Source organism: Lentinus tigrinus, assembly GCF_003813185.1.
Source record: "Lentinus tigrinus ALCF2SS1-7 unplaced genomic scaffold L226scaffold_11, whole genome shotgun sequence".
In the NCBI taxonomy this organism is placed as follows: Eukaryota; Fungi; Basidiomycota; class Agaricomycetes; order Polyporales; family Polyporaceae; genus Lentinus; species Lentinus tigrinus.
In genome coordinates, this window is record NW_027137920.1 from 465,843 (window position 1) to 478,463 (window position 12,621).

General features: G+C 56.5%; 6 protein-coding genes across 6 annotated transcripts; 5 read left to right on the top strand and 1 right to left on the bottom strand.

Moving 5' to 3' along the window:
* Positions 1-15: 15 nt before the first annotated feature.
* On the top strand, positions 16-1,664 carry L226DRAFT_56947 (uncharacterized protein). The gene is made up of 2 exons (XM_067684309.1): positions 16-1,333; positions 1,382-1,664. Exons 1-2 carry the CDS (start codon positions 128-130, stop codon positions 1,547-1,549), a joined length of 1,374 nt encoding a protein of 457 aa, XP_067535761.1. The 5' UTR covers positions 16-127; the 3' UTR covers positions 1,550-1,664.
* A 140-nt stretch (positions 1,665-1,804) lies between these two features.
* L226DRAFT_534769 (acyl-CoA dehydrogenase NM domain-like protein) lies at positions 1,805-4,219 on the top strand. Its single transcript, XM_067680749.1, has 10 exons — positions 1,805-1,978; positions 2,045-2,065; positions 2,123-2,213; positions 2,269-2,471; positions 2,528-2,646; positions 2,702-3,103; positions 3,158-3,601; positions 3,669-3,789; positions 3,856-3,895; positions 3,969-4,219. Exons 1-10 carry the CDS (start codon positions 1,934-1,936, stop codon positions 4,037-4,039), a joined length of 1,557 nt encoding a protein of 518 aa, XP_067535762.1. The 5' UTR covers positions 1,805-1,933; the 3' UTR covers positions 4,040-4,219.
* Positions 4,220-4,988: 769 nt separating this feature from the next.
* Positions 4,989-7,379, top strand: L226DRAFT_534770 (uncharacterized protein). The gene is made up of 8 exons (XM_067680750.1): positions 4,989-5,152; positions 5,263-5,457; positions 5,522-5,803; positions 5,894-6,000; positions 6,080-6,145; positions 6,204-6,280; positions 6,359-6,715; positions 6,797-7,379. Exons 2-8 carry the CDS (start codon positions 5,383-5,385, stop codon positions 6,943-6,945), a joined length of 1,113 nt encoding a protein of 370 aa, XP_067535763.1. The 5' UTR covers positions 4,989-5,152; positions 5,263-5,382; the 3' UTR covers positions 6,946-7,379.
* On the top strand, positions 6,838-7,524 carry L226DRAFT_56976 (uncharacterized protein). Its single transcript, XM_067684346.1, has one exon. It carries the CDS (start codon positions 6,945-6,947, stop codon positions 7,443-7,445), a length of 501 nt encoding a protein of 166 aa, XP_067535764.1. The 5' UTR covers positions 6,838-6,944; the 3' UTR covers positions 7,446-7,524.
* Positions 7,264-9,273, bottom strand: L226DRAFT_612837 (uncharacterized protein). Its single transcript, XM_067686435.1, has 2 exons — positions 7,877-9,273; positions 7,264-7,805 (listed from the first exon to the last, which is right to left on the bottom strand). Exons 1-2 carry the CDS (start codon positions 9,157-9,159, stop codon positions 7,697-7,699), a joined length of 1,392 nt encoding a protein of 463 aa, XP_067535765.1. The 5' UTR covers positions 9,160-9,273; the 3' UTR covers positions 7,264-7,696.
* A 646-nt stretch (positions 9,274-9,919) lies between these two features.
* On the top strand, positions 9,920-12,325 carry L226DRAFT_57046 (FAD-binding domain-containing protein). Its single transcript, XM_067684438.1, has 7 exons — positions 9,920-10,131; positions 10,197-10,671; positions 10,734-10,864; positions 10,923-11,087; positions 11,141-11,759; positions 11,815-12,025; positions 12,097-12,325. Exons 2-7 carry the CDS (start codon positions 10,199-10,201, stop codon positions 12,253-12,255), a joined length of 1,758 nt encoding a protein of 585 aa, XP_067535766.1. The 5' UTR covers positions 9,920-10,131; positions 10,197-10,198; the 3' UTR covers positions 12,256-12,325.
* The last annotated feature ends 296 nt before the right edge of the window (positions 12,326-12,621 follow it).

Sequence of the window (12,621 nt, forward strand, 5' to 3'; positions counted from 1 at the left end):
TGTTATGATCTCTCACCTTCCAGAAATCAAGAGGCTGAGTACACGGGACCACAAGGTAAACGTTGTGGTGCCGTAGCGTCCAGGACATATTGGAGCTTCCTTTACAGCGGGTACAGCAACTTCATCAATGGACGCGACCGACTCCACTTTCATTCCTATGTACCTTGACAGTAGTCCGCTGGATGGCCCGTCCTATGCTGAGCTGTGGAACATGCCTGACTCGCCGCATCCTTGCCAACCTGATCTTGTCAACTCCTACCAACCGACGCGAGTCTCGTTCTATCCCGTCCCCGGCGACATGAGCTTGTCTTTCCCGCTTGAGTACATTTCAAGAGGAACGCCGCCGGATGAAGCCAGCTCGTATCAGCAAGACCATCAAGTTGCTAACGCCTTCCTCGGTTCGCCGGAGCCATCATCACCTCTACACCAGGTCGCACCGCGTGATTTCCACTTGTCCAGCCCATCTCATCTGGAGTTGCCTCCTCCTCTCGCCGAAGCGCAGTTCATATCCGATTTGCCGACCCCGGAACCCTTAGCCGTTGAGCCAGTGGAGTCACCTCTACCTCCCTCGGACCTGTCTGGCTTCTCGTGGTATACGTCTGTCTCCCGCATGTTCGGATCGGACGATGTTCCTCAGGCCAGCTTCACGTTGTCGCCTAACGATTCCATCGAGGACCGGCCTTTCAGAGAACCTGACGACGATGCTTCTGACGCTGCTGCGTATTCGTCGCTGTACGAACCCGTGCACCATATCCTGCTTGACGAAGCAGAACGAGATGACGTGACGTGGGACACTGTCTACTTGGTTGACTTCTTGGACGAGCTCTTCGAGCATGCTGATCCTTGGAGTACCCTGTCTGACTTGCTGGAGCTCCCCCACTTCCCGGTTGCTCTACATTCCACCTCGTCAAACTTACTAGACCTGCTCCAAGCCTCAGACAGAAGCGGTGTTGGTTATGAGGCGATTTCTCGATCCGCTGACTGGCAGGACTGTCCGACGTCCCAGACGTTGGCCGAGGAAACTAGCGAACACACTTCCCAGGTTTCCACAGCCTCTGTTGGTAACCCGCCTCTGGTGGGTGCACCTCCATCGGACGGCGATCCTCCTTCGTCCCAAAACGCCGTATATGTCGACGCTCCTACGGAAGCTGAGGTGTACCTGCCAGAGGTCGGGATCTCCCCACTGTCCCCAGTACCCCTGCCCTCTATACCTTTGCCACCGCCTGCAGCGGCACTCGTTTCCACCGCGACACTGCCAGACACAAACGTACAAGGATCGTTTCCCTCAATAACGACCCCCAAGGAAGACGCCAACGAGGACCTTGGAGAGAAGGTGAGTATCTCCTGCCAGGTATGATGGGTCGTGCTGATAGGTCTATAGTATGACGAATACGAGCACGCGTCTTTCGGCACTGTGGGAGTTGATGCATATGTTTCGACGGTGTTAGAACCTTGCGGTACGCAGATAGGAGAGTCGAGGCCTGATGTGTCAGTAGATGGTCCCTCTCTCTTCGCGGATGATGATCTTGTAGACATGAACGATGATTGATTTTCTTGAGCTCTGCGTTGTATGCTTTCGGTGGTCCTTGAAAACGTATGCTTCTAGACTACAGTTGCTAGCCAGATTGACCGACTTGCTTATAAGAATGACCCCTTGGCGGAGGAATCGCTGGCGCGTGATTGGCTGGGGACACGACTAGTCACAAGCGGGGTGCAGGTCACAGCGCTATCCCCGCAAGGGCGCGAGATCCGGTCAGAGCGCGTTACGCGCAGAAACACATGCCAGCCTTCTTCCCCGCATTTAAGATCTCCGACCCCTCCTCGTCGCACAAGACCTGCTCGCTCATTCGCCCTTTCCGTCCTCTCTCTCTCCCAAACCCTTCATTTTTGCACACTACCGCGACTCTCCCTCCGCACACCACCATCACTCAAGATGTCAAAGGAGTTGAAGGTCTTCACGCGCGAGGAGGTCGCACAGGTACGCGGTGCCCTTTCTACCACCGTTTGGCCTAGGGAAGCTGACCCCTATCGCCCGCCCACTCAGCACAACAAGCCCGACGATCTCGTGAGTGCAAAATCGTCGCCGTGGACTTCTCCAGAGACACTGACTTCATTGCTACAGTGGATTATCGTGGACGCCAAGGTTTACGACGTCACGAAGTTCAAGAATCTGCACCCCGGCGGCATCTCGGTTTTCTACGCCGAAGACATCGGTACGTCTCACTGTCTACCCGCGCTTGGGTCGTCTCAACCCCCGCCCCTTCCCAGCCGGACAGGACGCAACTGAGGCGTTCTATGGTCTCCATCGCCATGAGGTGCTCCTCAAGCCCCAGTACCAGCGCCTCCAGATCGGTGTGCTCAAGGACGAGAAGAGCGTCATCTACTCGGCTATCCCTGGCCAGCTGAGCAGTGTCCCGTACGCTGAACCCCTTGGTCTCACTCCGGGCTACCACAGTCCCTACTACACCGACGTGCGTTGGGAGGATTTCTGCGCATGCAGTGGCAGACGCTGACGCCCCGCTTGCAGAGTCACAGGAACTTCCAGCGCGCCGCCCGGAAATTCGTCGACGAAGTTGTCACTCCAGATGCACTGGCGAGGGAAGAGGACGGCAAACGTCCCAGCATTAGTGTCATTCAGCAGATGGCGTAAGTGCGAATATAATGCCTGGTCGCCAGCGTCATTCTGATGTTCTCTCTTCAGTGAGGTTGGCATCCTCGCCATGACGATGGGCCCCGGGAAGCACCTCAAGGGCCGCACGTTGCTCGGCGGTGTCATCAAGCCTGAAGAGTTTGACCGGTTCCATGAGCTCATTTTGGCTCAAGAGCTTAGCCGGCCCAACTGCCGTGGATACCGTGACGGGCAGAACTCGGGTGCCACTATCGGTCTACCACCTATCATCCACTTCGGTCGCCCGGAGCTTCGCGACCGTATTGTTGAAGAGGTGCTGTCAGGAAAGAAGTTCCTTTCCCTTGCCATATCAGAGGCATTTGCGGGCTCAGATGTCTCGGGTCTGAGGACAACCGCGAAGAAGACCGAGGATGGCAAGTACTGGATCATCAACGGTACCAAGAAGTGGATCACGAACGGCACATTCTCTGACTAGTGAGTCTGCATGTCTCGATATGTAACAGGGGTTTGCTGATGAGTGTGGTATAGCTTCACCGTTGGGTGCAAGACGGACAAGGGTCTTACTGTCATCCTCGTTGAGCGCGGCGAGGGCGTTGAGACCAAGTCGATCAAGACCTCGTACTCGACGGCTGCGGGTACCGCCTACATCACTTTCGACGACGTCAAGGTGCCTGTTGAGAACACGCTCGGGCCGGAGGGCGGAGGAGTTTTCGTCATCCTCAGCAACTTCAACCACGAGCGGTGGATCATGTGCTGTGCTGGGGCACGCAACATGCGCGTGATCGTCGAGGAGTGCTTGAAGTGGGTGAACCAACGGAAGGCGTTTGGGAAGCCGCTGCACTCGCAGGCAGTCATTCGCGCAAAGCTGGCCGATATGATCGCAAAGACGGAGTCAGTGCAGCATTGGCTTGAGAACATCACGTACCAGATGCAGTATATGGACTACAAGCAGCAGGCGCAGCTCCTTGCAGGGTGAGTCTCGGCAGCTTCACTTCATCTGCACGGCGCGGTATATGTGCTGACTTTATATATACGCTAGACCGATAGGACTGCTGAAGATGTTCATCACGCGCTCCGCACAGGACGTCGCGCGGGATGCTGTCCAGATCTTTGGGGGTCGTGGGATTACGAAGACGGGCATGGGCAAGCACATTGAGCATGTACGTACCTCGCATACTTATCTGCGTTCCAAGACAGCTGCTAACCGTTCTTCTCGCGCTCGATAGTATCACAGGACCGTGCCGTTTGACGCCATTCTCGGCGGAGGTGAGCGAATTATACCGTCTTGAGCGTTCGAGAGTGTTGATTATGACGCTGACTGCGCCTTCTCCGTGTACAGCCGAAGACGTCTTGGGCGATTTGGGTGTTCGCCAGGCGATCAAGGCCATGCCGAAGAATGCAAAACTATGATCGGTCCTGTCGATGGCTCCCGCGCCTTGGATATTATACTCAAGCTGTATTGTACCGCATTCTATCTTATTGGAATTACAGGAACTTTGGACATTGCTAAATGTCATGGGCTGCATGTGAAGTCCGACGCCGCACTTGGGCGGTCGATGTGGTTAGCTGCCGGCTCAAATCAACATCGCTAATATGATCATCGTTGCACGTTGCACTTGCGCGCCCTCGGATGCTTTCTTTGGTCGGGGTGGAAGAGTTATCGAGCGTTGATCGTGTTGGAAACTGACGCTCCCTCGTCCGCAGCGGCTGCGCCTTCATATGTACTGTATGGCTGGCGTTTGAACGGACGACGAGAACTCCAAGTACCTTACATATATATCAGGTTTAGCCTTTCTGCCGGTCACTCGGAGCTTGAGCAAGTTCAAATGAGATGGGATTGCCCTTGCGCGCTGCGTTGACGACCTGTCATATTGAGCAGTTCATCAGGATGTGGGTTCCGGTCGTTCTGTCTGAAACTTCCCGTCTGTGCCAGCGTTTGTTTTGGCGTAGATGAGATTTAGTCGGATCTGTGTCGTCGCCATTTACGGAGGCACAGGAACCGCGCGAAGAAGTCAAGAAGCTGCGGTAGCCTCTAGCAGCGTGAGACGCTGTTTCTTGACAAGCGCGTGCTCATGCGCGTCGAGTTCGCCGGCTTGAGAGCTGCCTGGACATAGACATACCGAAGTACTAGTCCTAGTAGTTCGTCAGCTCAGCTTCTGCATGAGGGTCTCGTGTGCCAAGTATTGCAGTATGATGATTCCGAGACGTTGGTGGCCTGATTTGGGTGTGGCTGCTGCTGTAGAGCCACGACGGACCCAGGATCGGTGCTTAGTCAGCACTAGGCGCCAAAGAAGCGCAAACAAGCCCCGGGAGTGGCGTTTATTCGAGCCGTTTTGTGTCTCGCACATCGCAACCTTCTTCTCCATCCACCATCATCTCCCCCACCTTCCCCTTCTCGTCTCTCTGTGCGCACGACACCCGCCGACCGCTACCGTCGGCACGCGCACTGCTAGCTCTGCACTGTAAATCTCTGGACCCGGAGGAGGTGTCGGTAGAGTCTGTCTCACACCTGTAACACTACTTGTAAGGCCTGCCACCGTGTGGTGTCCTCCCGCTGTCATCTCTGCCTGTATCTGACCACACGTCCCTGTCCTGTTGCACCCCCATCATCCTGTTTCGTCGGTACACACCAGAACGAAGAATTTTGTTCTGCATTACCTTGACCGCCTGCCTCGCCTGCAGCAATCTCCTGCCCGCACGCGCACGCACAGACCCTCAAGGTTCTACAGTCTAAGTCAAAGGAATCGACAAACATGCCTCCTGCTGACGACGATTTCGACATTTACGGAGAGGACGACGGTTTCGGCACCGTGAAAGAGGTCGACGAGGTGAGTATAGTGTCTTGTCTTGGGGAACTACGGGAGAAGTGCGACTGACACCTGCCGTTACCAGGGACATGATGAGTATCAGCCACCCGCAGAGGAAAAGCCATCCTCAGAAGGCCCCACCCACTCACCTGTAGTGGGTGAGAAGCGGCTAAGAGAGGAGGACGATTCTGACCAGCAAGACACGCAGCACGGCAGCGGTCTCAAGTCTGAGTCCTCGTCGACCCCTACGCCGTCCGGGCAGAACAACGGCGCATATAGTGGCGGCCAGTCGAACGGCGGCGCCGGGGCGGACGTGGGGGGTGGCAATGGCCAGTTCGACGCGCTGTACATTGGAGAACTGCAATGGGTCTGTACTCTCAGCGTTTTCTCTAGCCATGTATGCAGTATATCTGAGACGGTCGATGTTATGCGCCCTGCGCTCGCTTCTTTTTTACAGTGGACGACTGATGAGGACCTGCGGAAAGTTGCGCTCAACCTTGGGATCAACATTGACCACAAGGACATCACATTCTCTGAGCACAAGGTGAACGGAAAGAGCAAAGGGTGAGTTTCGTGCATGGGCTCTGGATAAGGTGACTATATGCGTCGCTTACGGCCTCCTGACGGTCTTCCCTGCATGCAGGATCGCGTACATTGAGTGCCACAGTCCCAAAAACGCAATGCTCCTCAAGAACTGGTTCGAGAACAAGTGTGTATCGGTTTCCTCTGTATGACAGAACAGTGAACTAACTACTCGTGGCGAGCAGTGACTTCCAAAACCGTCGAGCGACTGCAAACCTCACAAGTTCATCAAGCGGCAACCCATTCCGGACTCTGCCCAAAGGTATGTGGCCTCTCCCTCCACGACGGTCCTCGTCTACGCACTGGAAGCAGAAGGTTGACTCCAAACCGCACAACGCAGAACCACCCCCGCGCGAGCAACGCTACCAGAACAACACCCAGGGCAACATGGGCCGTGGCGGAGGCAACTTCCGCGGTGGCATGGCCGGCGGCGGTGGCGGCATGGGCGCAATGAACAACATGATGAACAACCCCATGCGCGGCGGCATGGTGGGTGGCATGCGTGGCGGGATGCCCAACATGATGAACAACTTCGGCATGGGCAACTTCGGCGGCATGGGCACCGGTTTCGTGGGCAACAACATGGGTGGCGGCTTCGGCGGAGGCCGCGGCGGCGGTATGATCCCGCAGGGCCCCCGCGGGGGCGGGATGGGCGGCTTTGGCGGCGGACGCGGGGGAGGCATGATGGGCGGAATGGGTACGGCAGCTTGAGCTTCGCTTCTCGTGTTTTTGGACGTGCATGTTGACTCGCGCTTCTCTGTGTTGTTCTTTCTTGTAGGTATGGGCATGATGGGCATGGGTGGCCGTGGCGGCTTCTCCGGTGTCCAGGGCCACTTCAACCCCGCATTCATGGGCAGCGGTGCAGGCGGCGGCCAGTTTGGCCAGGACGGCCCCCGGAAGCGGTTCAAGATGGAGGAGAGCGGGTGATGGACGCGACCGTGACTCGGCGTGGCCGTCCTTGCCTCGACTGTCTCCTTGCTCTGCCTCGCTATCTCTCAGCCTGGACACGGTACGCATATGACCTATTCGATACTGTACGACTCCTATCCTCCATACAAGAGCTGCCCCCGTTCGAGCTAATTGTCACGTACTTATTGAATCATGAACGCCATACAGCACAACATACATACATACATATTTTCCATCGCTCTCCGAATATCGTTCGTCCTTACCTCCATCCGTCTTCCGTCGCGCTTCGTCTACAATGTCTTGCTATCGCGAGTTGTCCCATCGTTTATGTAGTATACGGCTCACACCGGATTCCAAAACAACGTATCCCGCACCTCTGTGCGATCCACACACGCAGGGAACCCGATCATGCTGAATGCATGGTTTCGAAGCATATTACAGTCAGTGGCGATGTACAGGCGATGTGCTTTACGAATGCAAGAAGATGTGAATGCGTGAGGTCTACAGTGCGAGCGTGAGTGCGGTATGTAGGTATGTATGTATTGTGCATGAACCAGAACGGGCGGCGAGAAGCGTGTTGCGCGAGGACGTGAGGGTCATAGTGGGAAAGACTGGAAGGACAGATCATGTGAGGTCAATGGGTCAACGGCCGGCAAGGGTATAGAGAACGCCATATCAATTCATAACGTAGATGGGAGAGGGGTCAAGACAGTCCATCAATCTGAACACCACGAGGAAAGACCACAGATTACGCACTAGTATGATGTGTTCAATAATTGCCACGTTTCTCCTTCTCCTTCTTACGGCGCCGCTTCTCCTCCTCATGGCGCTTCTCCTCCGCCAAAGCCTCCAGGTCTTCCTTCTTGGCAAGACGCGAGCTGAAACAGGGCGCGGACGTAGAGCGGTAAGCGTGGTGTCCGTGGCACACGACAAGGAATGAGGGACTGACCTTCTGAGCTCCTCCTTCTCCACGTCGAACGCGCCCGCCTCCATGTCCTCGTCGTCGCTGAAAACGTCCCGTTGCAAGTACGAGGAGCGATCCTTGCCGAAGAGCTTCCAGATCTCGCTGCTGATGTCGTTCGAGGACCCACCAGGTGCAGGGCGCCGCCTCGCGGGAGGCGGCGAAACACTGGAAGAAGGCGAGCGCCGTTTCTTCGGGATTGCCCTGTTCGCAGAAGCGGACGCCTTTGACGCGGAGGGAACCGGGGTACGGGAGGAGCTGGGCAAAGGCTTTGAGCTCGCAGCCTTGGATGCTGGAGTCCTCGCTGGGTTCGCGGTCTTCGCAGGGGCGGGCTTCGAGGAGGAAATGGACGATTTCGGCTGGGACTGGGATTTAGAAGGGGCAGATGAATACGCGCTGGGAGACACGGAGCCGCTGGCGGCCTTCGATTGGCTGCCTGCACCAACGGCGGGGGTATTGGCACGAGACGTGGAGGCAGAAGTGGCGGAAACCGCAGGCTTCTTCGGAGGGTCCTTCTTCGCCTTCCCGAACCAGTCGTTGAACTCCCGGGCGGACTCGCCGTCGAGGACCTTGCCCTGCCGCAACTTTGCGCGATCCTGAATGATCTCGTCGATGGTCCGGGTGTCTCGCTTGTTCGTGTTGAGCTTGATGAGCTTCGCTGGCTCTGCAGCCAATCGCTCGCGGACCGACTGGGACTTGCCCGGGGAGCTCTGGGAGGACGAGCCCGAGAGCGTCGTCGTGATGTCCACTGCCCCGCCCGGCAGTCGTCTCCCTGCCTTGTTGTAACCACCCCCTCCCATCGTGGACCGACGGGCAGTGCTGCGGCCACCCCGGAGCTCCGCCTCCAGACGCCGCTGCCGCTTCTCTTCACGCGTGAGAGCGTTCGAGGGTCCGGCCTCGTCGTCGTCGGACGCAGAGGAGTGTCTGCGTTTAGCCGAGCCCGAGACGGGGTATCCCTGGCCGTCCCTACTCCTCTTGGGTCCATGCAGCAGTGCGTCTCGCTGCTGTTCCTCCCGCCGTTGCAACTCACGCTCCTTGGCCTGCCGTTCCCGCTCCTGACGCTCGCGTCGCTCCTGCTCACGCTTCTGCTCCTCGAGCCGCTTGATACGGAGCTTGGCCTCCTGCTCACGCTCCCGCCGCTCCTTCTCTTCCACCTCCTTCCGCTTCTGGGCCTCTCTGCGCTGGCGTTCTGCAAGAGCTGATTGGACGGCCTCCTTCGCCTGCTGGGTTTGGGTGGCACTGATGGCCATGAGGGCCTGCCAGCTCGTCATGACGGTAGATTTCTAGTGGTAGACGGTGACAAATCAAAGTGAGGGGTCGTCCAGGAGCTGTAAAGAAGGGAAAAGATGCGGAGAGAGAGAAGCAGACGAGGTGGAAGCAGACGATGAGTGGGTTCCAAAGAGCGCTTATGGTGCCGTAGTTGCAACGACTGTTTGGTCTTGTTGTCGTACTGCCACCTCACCCGCCTGCCGCGTACATGCGGCCGTGGTACAACGTGCAACGCTCTCAAGGCGACTTCCTTGTTCTCTCCCTTCGGACCATGTTACTTTGAATGAGCAGCATAACTGATTTCTCGTTGCCTCCTTGGTTTCCAGTTGCCTTGCGCTGCGAGTGCAAGGCTGATTAACGCTCAATTGCTCGGACTCCGATGTGGATGGATATCCATCTTTGTCTTGCTCGCCATGGATGCTCCGATAGATATCTATGATATATCCATTCGACTCACGCAGACTGCTTTGGGTTGCAAACCCGTAAGGATGAGTAATTTCTGCTGTTGGTCCCAACTTTAATTGGTCAGAGCCCCGGGCGTCTGTTATTCCATGAGCGCATGAGAATACAAACGTGATAGCTGGATTCGCTAGCCAGATCCCGTCCCGAAGCCGTGTGGGTACCGGGTGGGGACGAGCTTAAGTGATAGGGTGTACTGAGCACTATCACTACAGGCGGAGAGTGGTTGAACGCGGTCAAGGCAAGCGCCCTATCAACCTTGTACTATACCAAGATGAACTTGATCTATGTCACTGTGGGAATCACGACATGATTGCACCTCTACCACCACCTCCCATGCACTTCATTCAATCCATGTTACCCAGTTGCCTCCAGCGCAGCTGGTATAGATGAATGGGTGCTTCAGCTGGACGGCTGCGCGCCCTGCACTTGAGCAGCTGACCGCGCTGCGCGATGATGGTGGCCCCTCAAAGAGCTATCTGGCATACCTTTTGGTCTCCGATATTCTCCCTCCGGTGCGACTGAACTTCTCCTGTGTCTACGCGTGCTCGTTAACCTCATCTGCTGGCTGACATGATAGGGATGTTCGCATCTTTCTCGGGCCTATCTTTCCTGCTTGCCTGGCTGATAGGGAGCCCTCCCGCCAATACTGAGCCTCAATGCCGGTGCCTATACGGCGATCCTTGTTGGCCGGACGAAGATACGTTCGCCCACCTCACGCAGCAGCTCTCCGTGCCTCTCATTCATCCCCGCCCCCTTGCACATCCATGCTATACGGACCCGGACTGCCCAGCGTGCGTGGCGGTTCATGCCAGGTGGGACGAAGGGACATGGAGAGCAGAGCACTCAGGAGCAACTCAACATCCGAACTTCGAGACATTCATCAACCCAAGTGGCAATGTGGATGCTTGTTACGCTAATAGCTCTGTTGGCGACTCTTGCGGGCAAGGCAGCGTACCCATAATAGGGGTCGAGGCTCGCACCGTTGCAGACGTCCAGGCCGCAGTCACGTTCGCGGCCGAGCACAACTTGAAGCTTGTCATAAAGAACACTGGGTGAGTAAGCATGTTCTCCTTCCCTTGCGAGACTCGTGTACTGACAAGCAAGCTCCGTGCAGGCACGACTTCCTGGGCCGGAGCAGTGGTCGCGGCTCGTTCATGCTATGGACACACCACATGAAGGATATCGCTGTGCATGAGAAGTTCGTTCCTCTCGGCTCTCCGCCGGAAGGAGAGTCTTACGAATTTGGTATATAGCTCCGATTCGATGAGTAGAAGCTCGAGATGACTGATATCTGTCTCAACAGCACTGACCATAGGCGCTGGAGTCCAGTGGCACGAAGCGTACACCGCTGCCGACAATTCAGGGAGGATGATGATCGGCGGCATCTCTCCTGGTGGTTCCGTCGGTGCCGCTGGTGGCTGGCTGCTCGGGGGTGGCCACAGCGCCCTTTCTCCGTCATACGGGCTTGGTATGTGTCTTCCAGCATGCAACTCGACGCCCGTTGATAGAACGATCATTTAGGTGTCGACAATGTCATACAAATCTCCCTGGTCACGTCTATGGGTGATCACCTCACCACGAACGCATATAGCCACGCGGATCTTTTCTGGGCTCTTCGAGGTGGCGGTGGCGGGACCTTCGGTGTCGTTACGTCCGTGACGTATCGAACCTACCCGATCGTCCCGGTATTCCTGGCATCCATGTCGGTCACCTCCAATCGCTCTGAGCCTGTGAAGGCAGCATTCACGGAGCTGGTTCGCATCACCACGAGCCTGACAGATTCTGGTTGGGGAGGCTATGTGCAATTCTCCCCTGTGGGCGACACCTGTGGCTTTTCCTTCGGAACTCTCGTGCCGAACGTCTCTTGGGAGGAAGCCAATCGAACAATCCTCCCCTACTTCGACTACGTGAAGTCGCTCGCGACGACCTCGAATCTCGCGCAAGGCACTCTCAAGCTCGAGGGTGGATTCACCACGCAGTGGCCCTCATTCTGGTCGCTATACAAGCACCTGATGCCCAACACTGGTCAGGTTGGCCGCAACCTTGAGCTCGGGTCGTGGCTTCTTCCTCAGAAGGCCCTTGACGGAGATTACGAACACGTCGCAAATGTACTCATGGAGAACCAAGGCCTCAGCTATGAGTGAGTGCTTTACTCAGCCATCGGAGCCTCAAAATTGACGACCTTTCGTATGTAGACTCATCGCAGGCGGCGCAGTCTCTAAAGTAGACCCCTTGTCAACCGGGCTCAACCCCGCCTGGCGGAAAGCAGTCGTGCACGCCGTGTTCGGCATCACCTGGCCTGATGGCACATCCGCAGAAGATATCCAGCGGCTGCGGGACTCCATGGGAAGTAGGTTGAGGAGTGTGCGGGCACTTGCTCCCGAGTCCGGCGCCTACTTAAACGAGGTAGATTTTGTCGACTCACCCTCGGCCGATGCTTACCGGATCAACACAACTCATGTGGGCCATATTCGTAGGCTTCCATGTTCGAGCCCGACTCACGGCACGCGTTCTTTGGCGAGCACTATGATCAGCTTAGAGCGGTCAAGAGGAAGTATGACCCGATAGATCTGTTTGTCGTCGCCGAGGGGGTCGGGGCGGACGAGTGGGATGAGGAGTTGCGCTGTCGCGTGTAAAATGTACTGTGGTGCGTGCTACTTATTGGTGTAATTGAGTTGGTCTACGTCAGTACTGCCTCACGCCCTTCCACCCAATCACGTCGCACTCGGACATTCAGCACAGCGCCAAAATGAGAGATCGGTCGGCCGGGTATGTGCTATGCACAGCCGCAGTGGGAATCTTCAGGCGTGAAGGATCGCCACAACCTTCCGCCTCCTACTGACACGGAGGTCGTCGTTCGGTTATGTCGCAGCAGACGTCATTTACCTAACCGAAGCTATAAGCTGTGCTCCGAGAAGGTGCAAGAGTGGTGCAGATTGCTGATCCCTATTCAGATTCGCAGTTCCGGCTGGGAAATTTCTTGGCCTGTGGCCTGTTGCGCT

Excerpts from the sequence above, each read along its gene's own strand:
- L226DRAFT_56947 (XM_067684309.1), top strand. The coding sequence starts at position 128 with ATGGACGCGACCGACTCCACTTTCATTCCTATGTACCTTGACAGTAGT. Across the intron at positions 1,334-1,381 it reads ACGAGGACCTTGGAGAGAAG|TATGACGAATACGAGCACGC; the intron begins GTGAGTATCTCC and ends ATAGGTCTATAG.
- L226DRAFT_534769 (XM_067680749.1), top strand. The coding sequence starts at position 1,934 with ATGTCAAAGGAGTTGAAGGTCTTCACGCGCGAGGAGGTCGCACAG. Across the intron at positions 2,472-2,527 it reads ACAGTCCCTACTACACCGAC|AGTCACAGGAACTTCCAGCG; the intron begins GTGCGTTGGGAG and ends CCCCGCTTGCAG. Across the intron at positions 3,104-3,157 it reads AACGGCACATTCTCTGACTA|CTTCACCGTTGGGTGCAAGA; the intron begins GTGAGTCTGCAT and ends AGTGTGGTATAG.
- L226DRAFT_534770 (XM_067680750.1), top strand. The coding sequence starts at position 5,383 with ATGCCTCCTGCTGACGACGATTTCGACATTTACGGAGAGGACGACGGT. Across the intron at positions 5,804-5,893 it reads ACATTGGAGAACTGCAATGG|TGGACGACTGATGAGGACCT; the intron begins GTCTGTACTCTC and ends TCTTTTTTACAG. Across the intron at positions 6,281-6,358 it reads ATTCCGGACTCTGCCCAAAG|AACCACCCCCGCGCGAGCAA; the intron begins GTATGTGGCCTC and ends CGCACAACGCAG.
- L226DRAFT_56976 (XM_067684346.1), top strand. The coding sequence starts at position 6,945 with ATGGACGCGACCGTGACTCGGCGTGGCCGTCCTTGCCTCGACTGTCTC.
- L226DRAFT_612837 (XM_067686435.1), bottom strand. The coding sequence starts at position 9,159 with ATGACGAGCTGGCAGGCCCTCATGGCCATCAGTGCCACCCAAACCCAG. Across the intron at positions 7,806-7,876 it reads GAGAAGGAGGAGCTCAGAAG|CTCGCGTCTTGCCAAGAAGG; the intron begins GTCAGTCCCTCA and ends GCCCTGTTTCAG.
- L226DRAFT_57046 (XM_067684438.1), top strand. The coding sequence starts at position 10,199 with ATGTTCGCATCTTTCTCGGGCCTATCTTTCCTGCTTGCCTGGCTGATA. Across the intron at positions 10,672-10,733 it reads CTTGTCATAAAGAACACTGG|GCACGACTTCCTGGGCCGGA; the intron begins GTGAGTAAGCAT and ends AGCTCCGTGCAG. Across the intron at positions 10,865-10,922 it reads AGGAGAGTCTTACGAATTTG|CACTGACCATAGGCGCTGGA; the intron begins GTATATAGCTCC and ends CTGTCTCAACAG.